The following is a 26,460-nucleotide window of genomic DNA, read 5'->3' on the forward strand; positions in this document are numbered from 1 at the left end:
CCCTGCTCAGTGACTAATTGTGTGATGTTAATGATTAATCGACAATTGATTAATTGTTAATAACAATTTAAGTAATTCATTTTGATAGTCGAGTTCAGTCATCTAGTAATCAAGCTAAAGTGCACAATGTCACATCCGTTCTGTTCTCAGATGGCATGTCAATATTTAACATTTAAAGTCCAAAATAATGTCTGAAATTCAATCCACATAATAAAGTTTAATTGTAGAAAGAGACTGAGCAATTTATATCTGACTTAATCCTTAAAAAATTATTTTGTTGGTGTTACATATGTAGTGTTAAAGGAATGTTCCAGGTTCAATACAAGTTAAGCTCAATCGACAGCGTTGTGGCATATTGTTGATTACCACAAAAATTTATTTAGACTCATTCCTCCTTTTCTTTAAAAAACAAAATAAATAAATTCGAGGTTACAATGAGGCACTTACAATGGAAGTGAATGGGGCCAATTTTTGGAGGTTTAAACACAGAAATGTGAAGCTTTATAAAAGTCCTTACATTAAACTCATGTATTATTTGAGCTGTAACGTTGTTTAAATTGTAATTTTTACAGTCGTTTTAGGGTTTGTTGACATTACATCGCCATGGTAACAAAGTTGTACAATTGGCTATAACTTTACACAGAAAAGGTTAGTAAGTGATTTTATCATACTAAAATCATGTTTACACACATATCCTTTATGTCCTGTGGTTATACTTTTGAAAAAGTGAACATTTTAACGTAAAACAATTGGCCCCATTCACTTCCATTATAAGTGCCTCACTGGAACCTCGTTTTTTGCTTTTTTAAAGAAAAGGAGGAACGAGTCAAAATTAATTTTTGTGGTAATCAACATTATGCCACAAATGCTTTCGATTGAGCATAACTTGTATTAAACCCAGAACATTCCTTTATATATAATATTTTTGTCTTGAATCAAACCAAACTAACTTTTTTGCATGTATATTTTCCTATAAACATTATCAACATAATAAAAGTAATACATTAATAAAGCAATAAATGAATAGTATTTAAAGAAATTAAATTCATACTCAAAGTAGACAAAGGATAAAGACATTTAAATAAAATGGACTAAGAGGAAAATACATATATTGAAATGTATGTAAGTCATTAATTGGAATGACAATCAACCATGAAAGGTCGAGGAAAATACCAATACTCTCATTTTATGAGTATCTTTATTTAAATGTATAGTCGTTAATTTGAATGACAATCAACTTTTTAGTCGAGGAAAGTCGAGGAAAATACCAAAATGTATTATTGCTTAAGTATATTTATTTATTTGAAAACATTAATTTGAAAAATAATCATGTTTTTTTTTTTTTGAAAATACCAATACCAGTGTTTTTAAATCGTTAATCTGAATGACAATCAACTAAAAAAGCTAAAAATACCAATATTCACATTTATTAAGTATTACTTAAATGTATTTAAATCGGATCATTTTAATGACAATCAACAATAAAAAGTCAAGGAAAATACCAATACTCACATTTCTTAAGTAAATTTATTTAAATAAGACATTACTTTAAATGGCAATCAACTATGAAAGTCGAGAAAAAAATACTAATACTCAGATTTCTTAAGTATGTTTACATTTATTTAAATCATTAATTTAAAAGACAGTCAACTTTGAAAAGTTGAGAAAAAAATACCAATCCTTGCATTTCTTAAGTATATTTATTTAAATGACAATCTATAAAACTATGAAAAGTCCTGAAAACTGAAATCCATAGACTGAGGGTGTGTCTTATCTCGCTCCCTATGTCGTGAATCAGTATATCATGAACAGGAATTTGGGCACTGGGGCAAGAGTGTTCATCCACTGAACACTGGGACACTTATGACTCAATCACCTATATGAATGACACAATAATGAGCTTGCACATTAAAACAGCAGGTATTAATCAACAACATTGCTGTATAATGACACTGTTGTGCATTTTCATTGTAAATATTAAACGTATATTGCTATTATGAAAGATAAATATAATAAAGAAATAAAAATATAAGAAAGTGTATTTTTAACCTCCTTCTAACAACTCTAATATTTATTTATTTTTTATCTCCTTTTCTCCCAATTTGGAATGCCCAACTCCCACTACTTAGTAGTTCCTCGTGGTGGCGCGGTTACTCACCTCAATCAGGGTGACTGAGGACAAGTCTCATTTTGCCTCCGCTTCTGAGACCGTCAATCCGCGCATCTTATCACGTGGCTCGCTGTGCATGACACCGCGGAGACTCACAGCACATGGAGGCTCATGCTACTTTCTGCGATCCACGCACAACTTTGAGAGCGAGAACCCCTAACTGCGACCACAAGGAGTTTACCCCATTTGACTCTACCCTCCCCAGCAAATGGGCCAATTTGGTTGCTTAGGAGACCTGGCTGAAGTCACTCAGCATTCGAACTCGTGACTCCAGGGGTGGTAGTCAGCGTCAATACTCGCTGAGCTACCCAGGCCCCCAACAACTCTAATATTTAAAAGATTGTTTCCCTTTCATGCACATACAGTAGATGAAAGACACTACAAACAACATCTCTTTTAAAGAGAAAATAAGGCTTTGACTTCAGAAGTTTACACTCGCCTTCTAACGACATTAGGAGACATGACCATTTCCAGTAAGTGTCAGGTTTGGGTTGAGGAAATGGCAGGACTCAAATACAGAGTAGCGATTAGGGCTTTATTTATAAAAAATATAACAAAAAAATACCAAAAACTACCCAGAAGGGGAAAACAAACACAGTCCAGGGCGACAACACAATGACGGGCTGGGCTGGAATGGGGAACCAACAGAAATCCGACTGGACAGGAACACGACCGACAGAGACCTAACAGGGGACATAAACACAAGCAACATCCCACAACGAACTGGCACCAGACAGAGCACAAAGGGAGATTATAAAGGGAGAGAAATGAGGAGGGAAACGAGGAAGGCAGGTGAAACTAATAAACTAGTAATCACACAGGTAACAAGGCAAACGAGAGGGCGGGGTTATCACTGAAGACAAGACAGACACGAATGCACAAGAAAATTAGAAAATACAAAACCAAGTGCATTCACATAACACGAGACAAAACACAAAATTCGGCGGCCTGGGAGAGGGTCCAGAAAGGGGGCGGGGTCTGGCAGCCTGGTAGGTGGCTCAAGGTAGGGGTTGGGGTCAGGTGGCCTGAGAAGAGGGCGGGGTCTGGCGGCCTGAGAGGAGGCTTCAGGTAGGGGTCGGGGTCAGGTGGCCTGGAAGGAGGCTTGAGGAATGGGGTGGGCTCCAGCAGTCTGGGAGGATGGTACAGGTAGGGGGCGGGGTCAGGCAGCCTGAGCAGAGGGTCCAGGAAGGGGGTGGGGTCCGGTGGCCAGGAAGAATGATTGAGGACAGGGATGAGGTCAGGCAGGGCGGCGGCGAGTACTCAGGACTGGACAGGCTTGTTAACAGCTGTGGGAAACTGGAGAGGATTATCGACAGTCTCAGGGAACTGGACGGACTTGTCAACGGCCACAGGGAACTGGACAGGTGGCTCCAGGTCAGGAGCGAGAACAGCCGGCTCCAGGACGGGAGCGAGGACAGGCGGCTCCAGGACGGGAGCGAGGCCATGCGGCTCCAGGACGGGAGCGAGGACAGGCGGCTCCAGGACGGGAGTGATATCAAACAGGGAAACGACCTCCATGGCCATGAGCACGGGCAGAGACTGGGAAATGGCCTCCGTGGCCGTGAGCACTGGCAGGAGAACGGCCTCTGTGGCCATGGACACTGGCAGTGGCAGAGGAACGACCGTCGCCTCCTGGTGGTCAGCAGCAGGCCCCTCCGCCTACTAGAGGTCAGCAGCAAGTCCCTCCACCTCCTGGCGGTCAGCAGAAGGGCCCTCCACCTCCTGGTGGTCAGCAACAGGCCCCTCCATCTCCTGGCAGTCAGCAACCGGCTCCTCCGCCTCCTGGCGGACAGCAGCGAGTCCCTCCGCCTCCTGGCAGTCAGCAGCGGGCTCGGGCTGGTGCAGCTGAGATTTTCTTCCTTCTCCTCCTCCGCTTAGGAGTCATCGGAGGTCTGAGGACCCCATCGTCAGAGGGGGCGACGGTGGAACTGTCACTCCTTGGGGGCTGTCTGTATTTGGGTGTGACCCAATGAACCCGATGGGACAGGTAACTAACAAACCCCTCGAATGACAAGACCCCCAGACTTCCCATCTCCCAAGCACCCAGGGGACTCTCAAGGCAGGTGTTAAATAGGTTTTTGAGAGCAGCGTCATTGTAGTTCAGCCCATCTGCTGTTCTGAGGAACTTGCCGGCAAAAACCCTCATGTTCGCCTCCCCCTGATGGAGGGAACGAAACCGGGCAAGCTGGGATGAACGCTCTCTAATGGACCCCCGTTGGGTGGGAGATGGAAAGAGGAAGATGCCCATCACTTCTGCTGAGTCCAAAAATGACCAGTTCATTCTGTGAGGTTTGTGTTGATGAAATGGCAGGACTCAAATTCAGAGTAGCAATTAGGGCTTTATTTATAAAAAATATAACAAAAACAAACAAAAAATAACCCAAGGGGAAAAACAAACACAGTCCAGGGTGACAACACAATGACAGGCTGGGCTGGAATGGAGAACCAACAGAAATCTGACCGGACAGGAACACGACCGACCGAGACCTAACGGGACATAAACACAAGCAACATCCCACAACGACACCAGGGAGATTATAAAGGGAGAGAATCAGGAGGGAAACGAGGAAGGCATGTGAACCTAATAAACTAAAAATCAAACAGGTAACAAGGCAAATGAAAGGGCAGGGTTATCACTGAATACAAGACAGACACGAATGCACAAGGAAATGAGAAAATACAAAACCAAGGGCATTCACATAACACTAGACAAAACACAAGTGTCTGGACTCAGCCACAGAGTAAATAAACCAAACCAACCGAAGTGGCTGAATCCAGACACAAGACATAAAACAGACATGGAACACATACATGTCAGGGCTCTGCCACAAAGGGGAAAAAACCCAAAACTAAGGGCAGAACCCTGACAGTAAGGGAACATCATAAGCAACGATGCTCCCTGGTTTTTACAGTGCATTCTGGAAATTTTTAGGGAGCGAATGTTACAGTGCACTGGAACGTTTTGCAAATGTGACACACCTAGAAATGGCCAACTCCCTTGTCATTGCCCTGACTACTGAAATAGGGAGCTGATGGAGACACACCCTGAATGATGACATCACTGCTGAAAAACAGTTTGATGACATCACCATCTTTCAGACCTGAGTCTGTGTAATCAGTGAGATTAGCTGTCTTAAGGGAATTACAGTCTGCTCATCCAAACTGCTGTGCTGTTAAAAGATCATGTTGTTTTCAAATGGTACATCACATCAAATTTTCATCTAAAAATGCCCTTTAAAAAAATATGCATCATACATCTTCTGTATATGTAAACATCTCTATCTGTTTAAAGAAACTCTTTTTACCTTTGCTTCTTTCTTTACATCTTGCTTTAGATTCTTGACAATTGCTGGCTTTTCCAGGAATGTATTAACACTCCCTGCTGGCTTCTTTGGGCCTCGCACCGCCAGCTGTCTTTCCAGGCTTTTGCCAAGAGCTTTAACATTACCTACAGAAAAAAACAAAACACAAACAATAGTTGATTTGCTATTTACAGCAATTTGGCATGCTGTCATGATGTACATATATGGTGAAGCAAAACTACGTTCACTTTGAATTTTGTTTGAATACAGTCATAATTTTTTTTATTCCGTTTGGTGCTGCTAGTGGCACAGAAATTACACACTTCACTTTTAATTTCCAAAAGCAGGTTTCTGCAACACAATGACACTAGTCAGATCAGAGACTTACTGTGTGTGATCTTTTCCACATTTCCATTCTGGTCTGTGTGTTTGTGCAGCTGTGAGAGGTTGAGCTCCTCCATCTCACTGCCATCGCTCCACTCACTATCACTCTCGCTCAGAGCAGTCATGTTTTTTTGGTCCGCACTGATCACAGGAGCTGCAGAGCGCACAGCAGGAGTGTGAGGGGCCGAGCGCTGATTTGGTGTATGGGCTTTGACTGGGGTGCTGTTGACCAGGGCAGGTTTCTTCTGCATTTGAGGGGCCTCTTCCTCAGACTCCTCATCCTCAGATGATTCTTCATCAGAGCTGAATGGAGGGGTTCTTGGGGGAAAAGCACATCATTAAAGGAATAATTTCAATACAAGCTAGGCTAAATCAACAGCATTTGTGGCATAATATTGATTACCTCAAAAACTAATTTCAACTCGTCCCTCCTTTTCTTAAAAAAAAAAAAAGCAAAAATCTGGGTTACAGTGCAGTACAGTGAATGGGGCCAATCTGTAAATGCTAACAAAATGTAAACAATGTGTGTTAACATGATTTTACTGTGATAAAATTGCTTACTTACCTTTTCTGTGTAAAGTTATTTCCAATTTTACAATTTGTTGCCATGACAACATAATGCCATAAACCCAAATATCTAAAATGACTATAAAACCGACGATTTAAACAACTTTACAGCTCAAAAACTACACAAGTTTTAACAGAAGACTTAATGTAAGTACTTTTATAAAATTATAAGCTTCACATTTCTGCCTTTAAACCCTCCAAAAATGGGCCCCATTCACTTCCATTGTAAGTGCCTCACAGTAACCTTGATTTTTGCTTTTTTTCCGATTAACATTTTTTTTTATTGATTCATATAGTTTACAAAGGAAAACAAAACATATATACATTGAATCAACATTTAACTCCCACTACTACCCCTCCCCCATCACCAAACCACCCCGACGCCCGATATTTATATACATCCATCCCCTTAAAACAATCTGTCTGCCTGTTATAACACTGGACAGAACCCAATTTTTTAAGTGTTTATCCCCTATATTGATGCCCATCGCCTAAAATGCAGAGGTTGGGGCAAAACGAAACCCGAGTGCCCAACACATCACACACAAAATTCTGAACCTTCAACCAAATTTCTTGGATCTTAACACACCACCAAAAAACATGGGTTGTGTTCCATCTTCTGATTGGCATCGCCAGCAGGTGGGTGTGTCTTTAAGACCAAGCCTATACAATCTAGTTGGGGTCCAATTGAATCTACGTAAAATCTTAAATTGCATAAGGTGCACCATTGTATCTCTAGATACAGACTTGACATTTTTTAGAATCCTAGCCCACACTCCCTCCTCCAATACCAAGTTTAAATCTTTCTCCCATAATCTCTTGATAGAAGTTAAAGCTCTGTCCCCCAGACTCTGAATTAGCAGGGAGTAATACACTGATGCCTCATGACCTTTTCCAAAAGCAGTAATCACCACTCCCAGAGTATCTGCCACTTTAGGGGGGTGTATGCTACTCCCAACAATAGTACAGAGCAGGTGGCGCCGCTGTAAATACCTAAAGAACTGAGATCTGGGAATCCCAAAATGCTGAACCAAATTTTCAAAGGACCTCAACACTCCATTCTTATATAGTTCACCGAGTGTATTAACTTCCCTCACAATCCACTCTGACCAGCAGAAAGGGGACTTATTAATACATAATTTTGGGTTCATCCATATGCTCGAGGCAACATTTAAATGAATGTCAGAATTAAACACTCTGGATTCTTTTGTCCATACCAAGTGCAAATGCAAGATAATGGGGTGTGACTTAACTTCTCCGATTTGTTTGATAGAAAGGCTTTGCAATGGCGAAATAGGGGCAAGATCTTCCTGTTCAATACAAAACCAGGAAGGGGCTCTCTCAGGCAGAAGTGACTAATGAGCCAAATGTCTGAGACCGAATGCATAATAATAAAACAAAATCTTGGGTAGGCCTAGCCCACCTTTGTCAATCGGCCTATGTAACTTATTGAAATGTAATCTGGGACGCTTACCATTCCAAATGAAGGACTTCGCTATGTTATCAAATTGCTTGAAATAAGAGAGGGGGACATCTACAAGGAGAGACTGTAGCAGGTAGTTGAATTTTGAAATACAATTAATTTTAATAACATTAACCTTCCCAATCATAGATAAATGTAATGAAGCCCACCTGCCCACATCACTCGAAAACCTTTTTATTAAGGGCTCAAAATTAACTAAATCACACAAATTTGCTGGGAATAAAATGCTCAAATACTTAATGCCTTGTTTGGACTACTGGAAGATGCCCGGATACTGAGGACCAGTTGGTCTCCATATAAACATTGATTTAAGCCTTTAACATTTGTTGGAATTCAGGATTTTGCAAAAGGGATACATTAAAGCACCAAATATATGATTTCCTTTTCTCCATATGTGGCAACATCTCTAAACTAACCAGGGCGTGATCTGAGACTAAGATGTTTCCAATTGAGCAATCAACAACTGATGAAATGAGGGACTTAGATATATAAAAAAAAAATCTATTCTAGAATAAATCTTATGGACTGATGAAAAAAATGTATAGTCCCTACCAGATGGGTTCAAAAGTCTCCAAATATCTGTAAGACCAAGATTTTTACACATCCTGTGAAGCATCAATGTTGCTCTAGGGGGCTTACACACTTTTGCTTCACTATGATCAAGGACCGAGTCCATCAATAGATTAAAGTCTCCTCCCAGTATTATATCATGAGGGGTGCCAGTGGCTTGCAACATCCCTTCAAGATCTATAAAAAAGCCCTGATCATCAGCGTTAGGTGCGTAAATATTAGCCAAAATCAACCTTTGCCCCTGAATTTCTGCTAAAACAATAACGACTCTTCCTAATTTATCTTTAATCTGTTTGAGACATTTGAATTGTAGATGCTTACTTATCAGTGTAATGACTCCCCTGCTCTTACTTGAGCTAGCACTAAAGAAAACATGCCCATCCCATATCTTCCCAAATTTTTCAGCTTCCTGCGGGAAAAGATACGTTTCTTAAAGAAACACTATATCATATTTCTTACGTTTAAGAAGAGAAATAACCTTCCTTCTTTTTATGAGGTACTCCAACCCATTCACATTCCACGTGGAGAAAGATAACCCACTCATATTTGTGTGTCAAAAATAAAATTATAAAGACCACATTCCAACATTAGTGCAACAATCAAACCCCAAATTTCCCCCCGAACCAAACAAACAGAAAAAAGAAAAACGTGTGCATTAACCCCACACATGACAGCGCCAACTGGTGTTCATCCCTCTAAACTCAAACAGTCCATGTACGCCTACGAGAGCCCCCGCGACAACTTTGCCGTCGGGTTGCTCAAGTCCGGTGTTTATATACAAATTTTGTGAGACAGAATTACACAACAGAAGATACTCCACAAAACAAACTCCAACCAATAGGAGGCATAAGCACAAAGAACATGCAGATTCATCAACAACACTGTCCCGAAGGAGTGCTACTACACAAAACAAACTCCAGCCGCTAGGCGGAACCAGCACAATAAGAAACAAAAAAGGCGCTCAGTTTCCTTGGAAGGTCAAGTGAATGTTCAGTGAGTCAGGCATACTTGGCTGCAACGTGAGTACCACAAAATAACTTACTCAGTCCATTGACTTTATGAAGGACATCGCTTGCTGGGGACATGTAAATATTTTGTGGCCATCCTTAACATCTATTCTCAATTTGGCCGGGAACATCAGTGCAAAAGTGACCTTCCATTGATGTAAGAGTTTCTTGCATTCCTTGAATCGATCACATTTCTCTCGTCGAATTCGCAAAGTCTGGGAAAAAGAAAATGCTGTGGTTCTTCCAAGAAAGCCTTCCTTTACTCCTCGCCTCGCGTAACACAAGATCTTTATCGGATGATCTCAGATATTTGGCCAGAATTGTTCGGGGCCTGTCGCTTATGGCCTGTTATGTCTTCCCAAGCAGACTCGGGAAGAGCCCGTCCAGAAATTTAACCATATCCCGACCTACTTCGTCCTCAGGAATTCCAACAATTCGGACGTTATTCCGCCGGTTACAGTTCACCAAATCCTCCAGCTTCTCCCAGACGCGCTCCAAATCCACCTTGGTTGCTAGCGGATTAGCAGCTACTTCCCTCTCCGATGACTCCAGATAATTGATCCGTTTCTCGACATCCCCCACTCTTGTAACCACCTCAGTGAATTTCGTCTCCATGGCAGTGATCGATCAACATATTGCAGCAAGATCCTCCAAGTCAGCAACGACCTTTGTCAGCATTGCCGACATGTTCAACAATTCTCTGCGGATTTCCTTCACTTCACCGGCCAAATCGGCTCCCGGGCTGGCGGCCTGATGCTCAGGGAGTCCACTTGAGCACGTAAGTGTCTTTTAATGTCTCCAGAGCCTGATGATTTTGAATTCTTTGACATATTGTCTTCCTAGAACAGTTAAGAATCAGGGTGTATCGAATCTCACCGGTTTATATCATTAAAAGTGTTAAAACTAGCAAAGTGCACATAGCTCGCCATTCGAACGTCCGAACCTCACATGGCGCCACGCCACTCCCTGATTTTTGCTTTTTTTAAAGAAAAGGAGGGATGAGTCTAAATAATTTTTTGTGGTAATCAACATTATGCCAAAAATTCTGTCAATTAAGCTTAACTTGTATATACATGTTGTCTTTAAGTAATTTCTCTGAATTAAAAACAACCCTTTCTAATACGTTCAAGCACCCACATTCCAGTTTGTCCATACTTCCTATGCTGTAGTGGTGTGGAGGTCTTAGGCAGGGTGCTGGTTCTGCTACGTGGAGCTGGTTGTGGAGTGTGCTGATGTTTAGGAGCAGGCCCTGACACAACACGAGTCACTGTAGAAGGAAAACTGCTGGATCTGGGTCTGGACTGAACCACTGCAAGACAATGAGAAATAAGAGAAAGTTTAGCTCTGTTCCAAACCCGTGTGAGCTGCCTTGATTTCTGCTATCTACGTAGACAGCTACTTTCTAAGGCAGCATTCAAACTCAAATGAAACCACTTAAGTGACTGAACTTACACCCTCTACAAGAGCTGCGACTCCATTAACACTCCATACAAACAATACTCCTTCTGTGAAGTGCACCAGAGACTTAACTAACACTCAAAGTTGATTCAAGTTATTAGCATATTGCTAAGCTAACATCTTTATACTCTAATTAGCACAAAATAAAATAAAAACATAATAAGAGCATCACAGAAATATTGGGTGAAATAGTGCACTTTAATTCCATGAACTAGTGCATCCACATGCATTCTGAAGATATATAGCTTGATGCACTGCAACAAATACAACAGAATGCAAGTGTCTAATGACTATTTTAAAAGTTGAAGTTCTTTTAACTTGACACCGCGTCTAAAGACACGGCACTCTATTGCGAGACACTGCAAAAACAGTGGGACACAGCACAATGGTCAAAGACCACAGTGGTCAAAAGTCCATCTTGCATGTTTACATAGAAAAAATATATTCAAAAACAGCACAGATGGATGCAAAAACACGTTCAGTGTGATCGGACCCTTCAGCAGCATAATAATGTTGCATACTGTTTAGAACAGCTTTCACGTCTGAAGCATCTATGATGCCTAAAATGTGATGCATCAAATGTTTCTTAGTTTTGCAACAGAGCTATAGTCACTTGCAAGTAGTGTGCTGACATTTATTAGTATGTCATATTTGGTTTGGAATGGTTATAAAACTATATTTAATCCCTTCTTCTCAGCCTTGAAACTGTAGAGCTAAATCCTGACCTTGATCTTGTTGTTTGGGTTTGGCTGGTTGCTCTGTGTTCCTCTCCTTCACTTTCTGTTCCAGTTTACGGTTGATGTCTTTCTGTGCCCTCCGATATGCTGGATCCTCTTCCTGTCTCTTCTGACGGTCAGTGATAATCTGAGCCATGGCGTTCTTATAAACCCCATTAGAGAGACCACTGACTCCCTGAACATCACAGAGAAATGGAGGTTAAACAGTGTCATGCATCCATTGCTGTGCAACTGTAGAATAAGCATATATTTAAAGGTGTTGTAAGCGATTTTAGCCGTTCTGGAACTTCCATGAAACTGCGCTGTTGAATTAGACACACCCCCTCTTTCCAAAACACGCTCTCCAAAGATAGCGTTGAGGCCGTTAACGAACAGTAGAGCAGCAGTGCGTCTCCTTAGGTTGTCAAATACAGCAGTATTAAAATAGTGCCCTCAGCTGACAACAGTTAGGAATCTGAATATGGCATTAAACTTGAATGATCCGCTTCAACTACAACACTAAGAGAATGTGTAAAATTATTCTAAAGTCTTCTGATTAGCTGATCAAATAATTTTTGTTTGCTGTTTACACAGTCTAGTAAAGTCACAGAGACTGGTGAGATATCTCAGGACACTTATTTCAGTAATGTATTTCAGGGAGAAGGAACATTTTCTGCATACTATTCCATAAAAAAATCACTTTCAGCACCTTTATTATATAGAGCCTGTGGTTTGACACGCACTACCTTGATGCCCAAGCTCAGTAGTCTATCATCAAGGTTCTGCTGAGCTGCCAGACGCATGTCTCTCCTCAAACCCGGGTTCTTCAACAGCTCCTCCACTCCTTGTTGCCATGAATGGCTCTCCGGGTGACTTTCAGAGAAGCTAGAAGAATCTAAAAACATAAGAAGAATGTCAATCAGACACACCATGACAACTAGCACTTGTGGAATAAACGTTTGGTCAATCTACAATTGCAGTGGCGGATGATGTCACTTTTTTCAGATGGAAAAAGTCAAACTTAAATGTATCTAACGGATTTGGAATGTGGAAGTAAACTTCTATAGTGGTAATTGGGAGACCACAGCAAATATTATTTTTGCTTACACGTTTGCTCCAACAACAAAAGAAAAAATCCACTATGACTTTCTGCAAGAGGAAAAAAATAGAGAGCACTGGATTACGACAGTCAGAAGTGAGAAGATGCCAAATTTACTGTCACTCCCTCAGCAGCTGTGTCAGAAACCTCATCAGAGCAGAGGTAACTAGTATTTATTTTTAAACTAATTCCAGGGAAATATAACACAATGTAAAAAATTTGATAAATACATTATTAATTTAATTATAAAGAATTATAAAAAAAATTGAAAATTTAAAAATGTTAGACCCAATTTGTTTGAACTACTATGTACTTAAGCATTTGATACAATGCAATTATTATATAAATATGTGTGTAAGTAGCTGCATTTAATTACATCTGTAGTTACACTGTTAACCTTCCTCCTAATCCTAATCCTAAACCTAACCCTACCCCAACCCTTACCTTAAACCCTAACCCTACACGTACCTTAACCTCAACAGCAGCAAATGTGAACAATGCAGAACAATATATAGTTACACAAAATTCTAATGTTAGTACATAGTAGTTAAAGACACCTGATATAAAGTGGGGCCAAAAAGTTTGCTAGATTTACCCAGATACTACATGTCATCACAGTCTGTGAAAAGGGTCCATTCTTATTAAAAGACTTTTACTTTCAACTTTAACTTAACTGTAATATACTAATAAAACAGACTAATAACAGACTATGATAATAATTTATATCAATTACAGTACTATTCTCTTAGAACGTGAAAACGGCAATGCATTTAAATAAATAAGTAATTAAACAATTCAGTGTGTTATTGCAATATACAGTACAGTGGCCCTGAGAAGTATTTGGACAATTTTTAAAGCTACATTTCAAAAAAGTATGAATGTCATTGCATTAAATAACAAAATATGAAAAGAGGCAATTATTGTAAAAAATAAATAATAATAAAAAAAGATAGCACAAGGACACTTTTCAAGCAAAATACTTCACAAAAAGTATTATTTTGAGATCAGCAGTTACAGAAATGCTCAAACCAGACCGTCTGGCACCAACAATCATCCATGCGATTACCTAATCAGCCAATCGTGTGGCAGCAGTGCAGTGCATAACAAATAGGGGTCAGGAGCTTCAGAATGGGGAAAAAATGTGATCACCATGATTTGGAGCGTGGTATGACTGTTGGTGCCAGATGGGCTGGTTTGAGTATTTCTGTAACTGCTGATCTCCTGGGATTTTCACGCACAACAGTCTCTAGAGTTTAATTTGAATGGTGCCAAAAAAAAACTAAAAAACATCCACTGAGCGGCAGTTCTGCAGACAGAAATGCCTTGTTGATGAGAGAGGTCAAAAGAGAATGGCCAGACTGGTTCGAACTGACAAAGTCTACGGTAACTCAGATAATCGCTCTGTACAATTGTGGTGAGAAGAATATCATAACAGAATGCTATTATGAGATGCGGGTTGGCGCTGTTTTGGCAGCACGAGGGGGACCTACACAATATAAGGCAGGTGATTTTAAAGTTGGGGCTGATCGGTGTATAAAAAGTTTAAGAGTGTAGGAAGACCGACTCAATCATGTCATTCACAGTGGGACTGGGCGATCTCTGCTGGGTTTTTTGGGCCCAATTTTTATCTACCGCATTTCACTGATTGGTGGAAAATTTTGTGCAGGATTATCAAGTGAGGTTATTCACCACAAATTCCACTAGTAAGCCTAATTTTTTTTTTAAATTACAAGTTGAAATAATGTGGACTGATGGTTTCAAAAGAAGCATATCACATCAATGAAGAACCTCAAAGCTTATAGTAGGTCAGTTTTTAAAGCTGTATTAGTTATTGTTAAAAATCAGTTCCTCTATGGGAGGAATTAATTGGATTTTTACTTACGGAACCAAGATGACTGACAAAGTTGCCGTTCTATTGCAAAAATGGCGCAGAAAAGAGAAATTAATTGAGAAAAGGTCTAGCATCATTTGTTTGCAGATGCCATTTGCTTTGATATTTTGTTACCTAATAAAATGACATTCAGACATTTATTAAGTGTGGCTTAGTGTCCGTGTACTTTTTATGATCACTTACAAAAATCGAGAGTTCATGGCAAATATTCTGCAAACTTGCCACAAATTCGCCACTTATTATTTTCACATGAAAATGGGCTTTGCGGCAAACTTGCGGCAAACTGTCCATTGTTCCCAAAGGTTTGCTGCAGGTTCACCACTACCGGTGAAGAGCTGCAAACTTCTGGCAAACATTTGCGGCAAATCACAAGCTCATTTGCATGTGAAAATAATGAGTGTGACAAATTTGTTGCTAGTTTGCCAGAACTCTAGATTTTTTGTAAGGGATATTTCAGATGGAAATTACATTGCAATTGTAGAATGACCCTTTTCATGTTTTTAAAAAACCCAAAAGCAGCAGAGAAGGACAAACATTCAAAATATTTATTTTTATTTCCTTTAACACCATATTTAGATTTTCTACCTCTTACCCTGAGTTGTCCAATGATTACATGCATGCGCAAACTTTGGCATTTATTGAGCATACAAAGGCTGCAGTGCTTTGGTATAAGTTAACGCATCTAAAAAATGAACAACTTTCAGCTCATGCCTTTAGCTTGCTGGCTCACGGATACATGCTCACAGACTAAACACGGCAACAGACCTGAGTGCCAAATCCATGCAGATAGGATGCGAGCATGCCACAGACCACTAAACTCCATCACTTTTACTGCTTTACCTTTATCTTCCTCAGACAGCTCCACTATAGGATCCAGTTTATGGACTAAGTTGTACTGCTCTAGCAAACAACGCAAAAAGGTAAAAGAAGAGAGGATGGGGTTACGGATGGACTGCACTGTAAAGAGTGGTAACCTGAAAATGTTACCTTAAGGAGCTATTTCTACTTGATCTAACCTTTAAAATGAGTTGTGTTGGTGTAACCATATATATTCAGGTTGATTCAGTGGTGTTAAATAATATTTTTGTGAGTGTCAAGTAATTCTGTCCTCACTAGGAGTAAAATGCTACACAAAGTAAAAAAAAAAAAAAAAACTGTAGATATTTGATGTTTAAAACACAGCTATGTGGAGTGGGATTTTGAACTAATGATATTTTACAGCGAGTGGGGCTACCAAGCGCAACACAACAATGCGATGCATGCAACAATGCATGTTAATGGTGGTGGCAAGTTAGGACAAACACTTGAGGAAGAGAAGTGATTTATTGTTTGACACTTTATCATGTCACAGCTAGTTAGGAGATGTTGTAAGAGAATTGATGAGAATTAACTGGGCCGTTGTTATTTATCATGTTATTCAGGAACCATGATAATAACAACTCTTGGTAGCTAGCTACAGTAAATAGAAATTGCAATGGTAAAATGGTAAAGGTGATGGACTTCACAGGATCTAGGTAATGTGGAAATGACTTACCACTGACCACTACTTTAGCTTTAATCTCAGGAGCCGGGGCAGCAGCCACTAAAACAAAAATAAATTAATAAAAATACATTTAGAATTATTATGTATATTAATAAATTATGAAAACTATAAATTATCTTTCTAATACACTAATACTTATTAGATTTCAGTTAGGATACTGCCCTGAAAGACAGATGCCTATGTAGGCACTAAGTTTTAGAAAAGAGCTTATGTCTACATACCATCCCGTTGTACAGTTATTGTTGGTGGCTTTGATGAGAGCTGTTTCATCTGTGAGACAAACAGACCTGCATGTTATTTGTTATAACAGCAGTTCTGGTCAGTAACACATTAAGCCCCAATTTAAATCTGAAAACATATCATTTGCTTTTTAAATTGTTCATTTGAAAGATAACCTGTGTAATGACAGTATAATCAATTTGATGATAATTGTTCAAATTTCCTGATTGTACTCTCCTTCAACCCAAACACCAGATTACGCTGTGAACGGCTACACTAATACAGGATTTCCTGAATAATGGAGCCTCTTCCTGTGCGGGGCTACAGTACTGACCTTTTTGCTTTGGGAGGCAACAATTTGCTGCTGCTCCTGCAGTCTGTGACTCAGCTCCTGCACCTGTCTCCGCGATTCCTCCCTCCCTTCTGACACAGCAGAGTGCAATTTGGAGAGTTCCTCCTGAAGCTAAAGGACAAGACAGAGATAAAAGGTATAAAAAACTGACATTTGTGCTATCCCTATATTTAAAACGCAATAAGATGCTTATGACACCTACCAGACTTTTTTCATTGTCATGGTCCTCCTTCATTTTTTGCATTTTTCCTGCCCACTTCACTTCCTGTACAATAACAAACCCTCATTACTGCATCAGCTTTAAAACTGCCTCAATTTCAATTGTAAGGTGTTGTGTATCAGTGTAATCTCCTTAGTATTCATAAAAATCCATATTCATGGTTCAACATTTATACTTCAATTAAATACCAAATGAATGACATTAAGGTCTTTCTCTGTCAAAGTTTCTCCATCATTTACATATAAATTATACATTTCTGTCTCTAAAGTTGCGCATACTGTACATACAAGTGTTTATGGTTTAGATATTGTCAGTAACTTAATATTGTACGTTTCAGCGTCTATCCAACTGTACAAAAATATGTGTGTAAATGTTTTGCATGAATACCTATGAATACTAAAGAGATCACCTTGGGTGTATTTCCCGATACTTCTTTTTCCGGTACTAGCCAATAGTGATACCTGTTTTTTGTTTACATTTTTTTCTGAATTCTGCATTAACAGTTTATTTCAATTTTATCATCAAAATGGTGTCTAAATAAATTAATTCATAAAAATTTGAATCAAATGAAAATAGAACAATTAATTGTCAACATAATATTGTATTATTTTTCAAATTAAGTGCTTTTATACAGAACCTCAGCACAATCCAAAATACAACACTGGAGCTATTTTTGTCAAATAAAGTGCTGCATAACAGCGCATCACAGATGTGAGATATTGCTCAAATATAATACAACTACTATTTATTTAGCATTGTTATTAGTAGTATTAGTATTATTGTGAATATTACATAAATAAACAGTGGTGATATGTTTCTATCATATCCAAAAGAATGTTGTGATCTATGGTGTCGAAGGCAGCACTAAGATCTAAAAGCACTACAAGAGAAATGCATCCGCTATCAGATGATAAGAGCAAGTCATTTGTAACTTTGATAAGTGCAGTCTCTGTACTATGATGGGGCCTAAATCCTGACTAAAATTCTTCACATATACCATTTCTCTGTAAAAATGAACATTGTTAGGAGGATACTATCTTTTCTAGTATTTTCGACATAAATGGGAGATTTGAGATCGGTCTATAATTAGGCAACTCTCCAGGATCAAGCTGTGGTTCTTGATAAGGGGTTTGATAACTCCCAGCTTGAAGTTTCTTTGGACATGCCCTAAGGATAATGAGGAGTTAATAATATATAGAAGAGGTTCTGAGATTACAGCAAACAACTCTTTTAGGAGCTTAGCAGGTAATGGGTTTAGCACACATGTTGTTGCTTTTGATGTTTTAACAAGATTTGTTAGCTCTTCCTGACCTATGACAGCAAAGGACTGAAGCTGCTCCTAGGGAATAATATGAGTCACTGTCTTCTGAAGTGCTGTGGCAGACAGTTGCATAATTCCAATTTTGTTTCTGATTATTTACATTTTACCAGTAAAAAATTCATAAAGTCACTACTATTGTGCCGCTACATGACCCAATGTGATTATTAAACCGCAAAAGGCTGCCATTAAATAAAATAAATATGTAGTCTGTATGTGCCCCATGCTACAATGTTAATTAACACTCTGCTTGCTATGAACTGCTACAAACACACATTCAAGTGCTCACATTTGAAGCACACTGCACATGCAAACTATATATTTATATAATCATAGCCTTTGCAGTTTAATAATCACACTATGACATTAAATGATTTTAATTTGAGCGCTGAATGTTTACGTAATGGCATTTGTACATTAGATGGTATCGGTTTTTGGTATCAAAGCATTTTACGAGCACAAATACAAGTACATTAGCATGCTATCGGACCCGATTCCGATACCAGTATCGGTACATCCCTATTCTTTAACCATCTGAGTGTTGCATTTCTTACTTGTTTGTGGAGTTTTTGTTGAAGTTTAACTACTTCCTGCCAATGTTCACTGCTAGCTGGTGCACTGGGTTGTGTCTGTACTGGCTGTGTGATTTCCAGCATATTTTTCTGCTTCAATTTCATCAGCTCCTGATGCAAAAAAGTACCATACAAAACCAATTTCAGTATCATCTCATATCTCAGTTTTTCCATAATGAAATTTGTAAGATATTTAAAGGAATCCTAGTGTCATACTAAACCAAACTTCTTTCATCCATGGAACACAAGAAGTTTTAATCTTTATGTGCCATGTTTGAATGTATGCAAGGGGACGCTTTTCAGCAAATAACGACTACATTTCTAGAAATATAGTGCAGGAGACGTACCTTGTCAATGGATAGTTTCAATATACGCATATTTAGTGATTTTGAATAATTATTGTGTAAAATAAGTGTTTATTTAAATTCAGCAAATTTGTGTACATCTTATATCCAACCATTAAGTTTTATTAAATATATCAGCTGTTGGCCAGCTTGATCTTTGGATATCTGTATCGGCATTTGTCATTAGAAAACCCTTATCAGTCATTCACTAATCCTGTGGACTATATTAATGGTAACTTTATGGTGCTTTTTTTGTCATTTTTGGAACTTGACAACTACCGTCCCCATGCACATTAAGCACTGTGAACATTCTTAAAAATAAAATCATACAGGTTTTGAAAGTGAGTGAACATTGACAGAATTTTCATTTTTGGGTGAATTATCCCTTTAAACAAATGAGCTTTGTCTGAAATAAAAACATACATTTTCTAGATTTCTATTCCTTTGGTAGATGGAATCCATGTCCTGCTGACACGCTTGCTTCACTTCATCTATTTTGCTGTTCATCCGTATTTTCTCATCTTCTTTCCAGATTTCCAACTGTCTCTTAAACTCGTCCTGCCTTTGAATGAGCTCTTTCTCCTAGAAGAAAGAGAGTTTAAAACAATGGTTTAGATAAATAAATATAATAAACACTTTGTTGGTTTTGGCCTGAGTACATTCAGCATGTGTTTGGTGAGGACATGTTGAGTGCTCTCTAACCTGTTTGGCAGAGTAATCTTTCTGCTGCGTCTCCATTTGGGATGTGACCAGTGTCAGCTGCTCCTGCAGTTTGTTGATCTCATCTTGCAATTTCATGGTTTGAATTTTTTTCTGATTATCTATTATCAGCTCTGGAAAGTTTGAGATGCTCGAATCAAGCAAAATACAGACAGACATTTTGTTGTGAAATGATTCAGCATGTGGAGTTTACTTACTGATGTCAAATTCCGTTGGATGTCTGCGTTGCATGTGACTTTGAAGGAAAGAGGCGTTCATGAAGGCTTTCTCACAATGTTGGCACTGAAAAGAAACAAAATCAGGGGCTTTATTAATTTATGTTTCATCTGTCATTGTTTACTCATCCTCATGTAATTTCAAACCTGTATGATTTTCTTTCATCTTTTATTAAATTGTCCCAAATGCTGTTTTACCCATACATAAAAAGTTAATGGGGACTGATGTGTCAATCTCCAAAAATGACAAAAAAGCACCATTAAAAATAGTCCATAGGCTATATTCGAAGTCTTCTGAAGCCATCCAATAGCTTTGTGTGAGGAACATAGACAGTCATACAAGTTTTCAACAAGGGTGAGAATTTTAAGTTCATCATTGTCATGTTGAAAAGTGGGTGAAAATAAGGCACTTATGACCAGCAGAATGATTGCTGAAGGTCAGAGTGAACACAAGGCCTGCTCAGGTGACAAACAAGTCCCGGCAGCGCTCAACACAGCTGTCACTCACACTCCACTCAGAAATGATACCAAGAGACACTGTGGGCATGTTGCCATGGAAACACCTGGTGGTGCAGGGATGATGTTACATCTTTTTCCCTGCTCTACCTCTCGCTGCACGCTCCAGTTAACGGAAACGCAGACACAGGAGAGAAAATCCACAGCACTGCACATCACACACCACATTTAGCAGCAAAAACACCCGTCTGGTTTGCTCATTCAAATTTAACCACACTGCAAATTATACCCATACAAACACGCATTCTGTGTTTTTTCTGTGACAAGACTGCAACAAGAGACAGACTGCCTGCTTAAGGCACTCACAGTGTGACATAATTGCATTGCTGCACAAACATAACTTCCCAAATCAACTGTGAAATGCAATTATGTGTTAAATGGATCCAAGCAAACAGGGATTCATTGGTGTCAATCTGCAACCTCAGCAGGTGTTGAAAGAAGTACTGCAGAACTGGGTGAACTTCATGAAAGCTGTCAAGAAAGGTTTTGCATAATGAAATGAAGACTACTTATTAAACCATTTAAAAGACTGTTGGCATTGTGACATTATTTTCATGACCATTAAGCACATTTGAACCCCTCTCTCCCAATTCTTAGTAGCCTACTGTTATGAAAAAAAAATTTAAGTATAAAAAGTGATATATTATTAAAATTAAAATACATTTATAAAATAAATTACATTTAAATAAATGTAATTTTCAATTTAAAATTAAATATTATTTAAAGTGTAAATATTCATCTTGGTTGTATTTGTCTTAATTTAATGCTGATTTTAAAAAGACAATTTTCTTAATAAGATTTAAGATTTTTCTAAATTAAAATTAGAGACTGACAATATAATTTGGCCTTTTTTCTTATAACTATTCCTGATGAACAGAAATGGTCATTTCGCCTAAAGACTAGCAACAACCTTGTCAATAGATTGTGCACATTATCTGTTTTCAAATGTTTTTATTTTTTTATTTTGTGTAAATATTGTGTTCATTTAAATGCAGCAATTTTTTCTAAATTTATTTGATTTATTGTATCACACTAAAGTATATAGATTGACCACCCTGCTTTAGGTATCGGTATCAGCATAGGCCATTACAAATCCCATATTTGTCGACCATTAATTACAGGAATGAGAATGAGATTTTTTTGCATTACCGTAATAAAAATTTGGGGGAGTTTAATGTCACAATGCCCAAAATTGCAATGGTCCAAAAAATATCCTTGATATTCTTTATGCAAAATAATGTCTTATTCTTTCCTTTTGATTTTGGGGTGAAATATGACGTGAACATTTCTTCATTAGATTCACCCAACTACATTTTGGTAATCTTTCAGTATTTCAAATGCTTTACAGCTCTCTATCAGATTACAACACTCACAGAAAACCATGTGCAGCACTTTCATTTAGATGCTGCTCTTAGGTACTTGTCCTCCTAGCAACCATGAAACACCAAGTGTTGCCTTGGCAACAGCTGGCCACAATCAAGTTCAACGGCAACATGATTGCAAATAAGCAAACATCTTTATCATCATTACAGTGGGAGAAAGACTGAAACATTCTCCAGAGAGAGAATTTTCAGAAATAAATGCAACATGCAGTTTAATTTCAATGAAACAGGATGAGGGGGATGGGCACTTTGATTTGTGTCCTCCACTTAAGGCTCTTTTAAAGTTGAGTAGAAGTCATTGTCACCAGCTGACACCATCTGCTCCATTCGCAAAATCCTGAATGCCATGTCCAAAAAACAAAGTGTCTGGTGATTAGCTAATCCTGGCCCAGCCTGCAAGCCTGATTATGGACTTAAAAGTGTTAGACAACACTTAGTTTGAGCTGCATCCTAATTCGCCTACTCTTCAATGTGCGAAAAGCACTGTAAACCCTTGTTGTCATTGCTCAGAAAAATCAAGTTGTCTTAATTAAACATTACTTGAAATGTCAAGTGCTGGGCTCATAACTCAAATATCTAAGTTCCTTTAAATTGAGGCTAAGGGAAATACCCACAATGCTTTGCTCTTGAATTATTTAATGATGTTTCCCTGATCAAAGGAAAAATTTGAAGGCATTTAAATAGTTGTTATTAAGAATTCATAGAGGTTTTAGCTCTCTTGTAGTATTGTTAATGTTGTTTTGCTGCAAATAGTTGTTTTGTGTGATGTCACTATTAGGGTGATCTGTGTCCCCTTTGGTCAAGTTGGACCGTTTACTCTATCTATGTTTTCCTTGTGCATGTGCAACTTAAGTACAGGTGTCTGCGCATTTCTGTGGAGAAATACATTTATTTAATGACTGACCTAAAATAAGTTATAACCATCATTATTTTGGCTGTTATTGTATGACCTCAATTTGAGTCAATTCAATAAAAATTATTACACTGAAAAATGATTACGTTATTAAGTAACTAGATGAAAGTCTACTTGCATCTAGTTACCTTAACTTAAATAGTTAAGTTCTTTCTATATGATCACCAAATTAAGTGAACTTCATTGCATGATTTTGGAGACATAATTGAGGGAACAAATTTACTCAATCAATTGAGTAGTCAACTCATTATGGTTTTCAGTGTATTACGCTGAAAATGCTCAATTACATACTTCAAAAGAGACCATGAAATCAAAATTGGAGTTTAGAAGCTTTTAGTCCATGTTTGTTAGCTTTGGAGCCATCTATATGCTAGTTTACACCTAACAGTTGACAAAATTAACTTTTAGTAGATTTCAATTTACAGTCTTTCTCTTCCAGGAAAACAAACCAAAAATATTGATGACTCATGCTGCACTACACAGATTTTTGTCCAATTAAATACTCTCATGAATTGGAATGTCCCTCCCCCAGCAAGTAGCAAATCATGGTTGTGACAAAACTTGCAGCCCACCCCAATTTCCTGTTTCATTAGGAAATATGACAACACAGGAAAGAAAACTGCACTCGTCAAGCCATTTTATGTGGTATTTAAGTCAGCATACATTAAGCTAAATTACCAGTATTGGGACCCACTACAACAGCATAAAATGAAAACTGTCACAAAAAAATAGTGTAGCGCATGAAGTTGTGTGCAACATTAGTCCAAAAGGATACACGGATGCATACTACAAAAATCCACAAAAAAACTGTATGCCACCCAGGCACCTCTGACATACTATTTCTACATACTATGATTTGAGATGTTCTGATCCTCTTGAATGATATAGAGTGTAACAGTCTGGTTCCGGACATAAAAATCCCATTTATTTTCTCCATAGGCGAATAGATTTTTAACAATAACTTATAAACCTTTATAGACAGACCTACCATATTCGATGGTATATGCATCTGCTGGGTCCATCAGTCTGCGTTATTTCAACTTTATAGTGAAGATTTGTGTTTAATAGAGGAAACTCTGGTGAATAACTACACTACCCATGATCCTGAAGAGAAACGTTTCACCAATCAGAGAATCACGGCAAACAAACTGTGCAGTGACACCCACTCCCATGATGCACTGTGAATGACGCAATCGAGTCTGTCTTCCTACACACTCAATTACATATACTGTACACTCACTGAGCACTTTATTATGAACACTATGGTCCTAATAAAGTGCCCGACGTGGTCTTCTGCTGTTGTAACCCATCTGCCTCAAGGTTTGAAGTGCTGTGCATTCTGAGATGCTATTCTGCTCACTACAATTGTACAGAGTGGTTTCCGTCCGCAGAACTGCCGCTCACTGGATGTTTTTTGTTTTTGGCACCATTCTGAGTAATCTCTAGAGACTGCTGTGTGTGAAAATCCCAGGAGATCAGCAGTTACAGAAATACTCAAACCAGCCCGTCTGGCACCAACAATCATGCCACGGTCAAAATCACTGAGATAAAAAATGTTCTCCATTCTGATGGTTGATGTGAATATTAACTGAAGCTCCTGACCCGTATCTGAATGATTTTATGCACTGCACTTTTGCCACACGACAGGCTAATTAGATAAATCGCATGAATAAGTAGGTGTACAGGTATTCCTAATAAAGTGCTTAGTGAGTGTACTTCCGGAACCAAGATGGCTGAAAAAGTGGTCGGGCACTGTTTGCGCTCTATAAAAAAGAATAAGCTAGTATGCAAATTATTATTTAGCTATTTTACAACAAACCAATTCTCTTGTGTAGCGCAAGGGGTTGTGCGCAACATTAGCTCAAATGCATGCACACAGATGCAATAAAATCAACCAGAAATAGTATGCAATCCAGGAACCGCCGGTGTAACATTTTTTACGTACTATGATTTGGGATGCACCAATCCTCTTGCATACTAGTATGCAAATTGCGATTCAGCCTTATTGTTTGTCCTTCTCACCATCAAAAGGTGACAAACACACTACCCTTCCATATACTGGAATCAATTAACTGTGAGACTGGCGGAACAGAGCTTTGCCCTGGGGGGAGGTGAAAGCGACAATGAAAATGCTAATACACACATTCACACTCCAGCATGGGGCTGCACAGACCTTGTGGTAATTGGCACTGATCCCTGCACTAAACATGGCTTGCTGAGAGGCGATGATCTTCTTCCTCTGCTTTAGTTCCTCCTTTAAGGCTTTGGCATCCTGGGTTTTTGTCTGCAGCTGGACGCAGAGCTGCTCCCTCTCTCGCGCCTCCACCAGCAGCCTCTCCTCGGCTGCCTGCAGGCTAACGCTGAGGCAGTCCTGGGAATGGAGCAGGTATTCCACTGTGAGCTGGGCCAACCGGAAGAGCTTAATCAGGGCCGGATCCACGGGACTCTGACAGCGGTGGCAGCGCTCGCCCTCCACGTTGCAGAATGTCACTGCAGTGATGTGTTCCTGTAAAGCATGGAAGTCCAATTCGCAAGCCACCCTGTCCACATCCACGGCATTGATCCGACGCCAGTCAACGTTTTCACGGCGGACTCGGAATTTGAAGGGTGGGGGGATGCTGATGGAGGTTGCGACTCCAGAGGAGGTGAGGGGTCCGGACATGGCAGATGTGGTCGCTGGTCTGTTCTGGCTCCCGGACGAGGGCTGACTCTGTGGAGAGCTCAGGAGGGATGGGAGCCCTGCTGAGGAATGAGTTCCCGGAGGATCTGACGGGTACGGGTAGTAGACATTGTCATAAAACGGCTGCAGAGGAAACAGAGAGCTAGGTGAATTCTACAGGGAAGGAAACCTAAATCCCAGTGGCATGACATTTAAAGGGATAGTTCACCCAAAAAATATAATTCTACAATCATTTACTCACCCTCATGTTGCTCCAAAACCAAAAGGGGACTTTTGTTAAGTTAACCACAATTCATTATAGTAAAAAGGATGCAATGAAAGTGAATAGTGACTGGGGCTAACATTCTGCTAAACATAAAGTAATACAAGTTTCTAACAACATAAGGTTGAGTAAATGATAACAAAATGTTAATTTTTCAGTGAAATATCCCTTTAACCAACAAACCAGTTCAATTTTGAAGGTCACACACAAGAACATCCAGATTTTTCGTCATTGATTCCACCACTGCAGCTAAAGGTTACCAGCTAACAACAGAAACATGTTCACATGACTATAATCATTCAGAAAACAGGTAATAAACAACAACAACAACAACTTGATTTCATCGACGACATATAGTAAATTCCACCTTATTTAGCTGATTCGTGGTGTCGGTTGTCTCCTTACCATCTTGCTGTTTTTGTCAAGTCTTGATGAATGATCAGAGCGGCGCGCAGCACAGCAGTATCAGAGCGTCCTGTACATTTCTATGGAAACAAGAGCGCGTGTCCCAGTTTGCACAGCACACTACACGACAACAGAAAGGAGGAAAGTGCACG

The 26,460-nt window shown here is 39.1% G+C and overlaps 1 protein-coding gene across 6 annotated transcripts in view; it reads right to left on the bottom strand.

The window, feature by feature from the left end:
- The window catches only part of dzip1 (DAZ interacting zinc finger protein 1), a 29,725-nt gene that overhangs the window by 2,061 nt on the left and 1,204 nt on the right, over nucleotides 1-26,460 (bottom strand). Inside the window, exons 2-17 of one of the 6 annotated variants that reach the window (XM_051706545.1) lie at nucleotides 26,309-26,388; nucleotides 25,135-25,764; nucleotides 20,133-20,217; nucleotides 19,918-20,048; nucleotides 19,639-19,797; nucleotides 18,854-18,982; nucleotides 16,964-17,026; nucleotides 16,744-16,872; nucleotides 16,412-16,460; nucleotides 16,182-16,229; nucleotides 15,488-15,547; nucleotides 12,404-12,552; nucleotides 11,667-11,853; nucleotides 10,621-10,792; nucleotides 5,861-6,174; nucleotides 5,476-5,618 (exon numbers count right to left, since the gene is read on the bottom strand). In XM_051706545.1, the coding sequence (XP_051562505.1) occupies nucleotides 5,476-5,618; nucleotides 5,861-6,174; nucleotides 10,621-10,792; nucleotides 11,667-11,853; nucleotides 12,404-12,552; nucleotides 15,488-15,547; nucleotides 16,182-16,229; nucleotides 16,412-16,460; nucleotides 16,744-16,872; nucleotides 16,964-17,026; nucleotides 18,854-18,982; nucleotides 19,639-19,797; nucleotides 19,918-20,048; nucleotides 20,133-20,217; nucleotides 25,135-25,764; nucleotides 26,309-26,311 (2,451 nt within the window). In that variant the 5' untranslated portion in view covers nucleotides 26,312-26,388. Of the gene's footprint in view, nucleotides 1-5,475; nucleotides 5,619-5,860; nucleotides 6,175-10,620; nucleotides 10,793-11,666; nucleotides 11,854-12,403; nucleotides 12,553-15,487; nucleotides 15,548-16,181; nucleotides 16,230-16,411; nucleotides 16,461-16,743; nucleotides 16,873-16,963; nucleotides 17,027-18,853; nucleotides 18,983-19,638; nucleotides 19,798-19,917; nucleotides 20,049-20,132; nucleotides 20,218-25,134; nucleotides 25,765-26,308; nucleotides 26,429-26,460 lie in introns of all 6 variants that reach the window. The other 5 variants (XM_051706543.1, XM_051706546.1, XM_051706547.1 and 2 more) reach the window with 5 other exon arrangements.

Source organism: Myxocyprinus asiaticus, chromosome 9 (assembly GCF_019703515.2).
Source record: "Myxocyprinus asiaticus isolate MX2 ecotype Aquarium Trade chromosome 9, UBuf_Myxa_2, whole genome shotgun sequence".
Lineage (NCBI taxonomy): Eukaryota > Metazoa > Chordata > Actinopteri > Cypriniformes > Catostomidae > Myxocyprinus > Myxocyprinus asiaticus.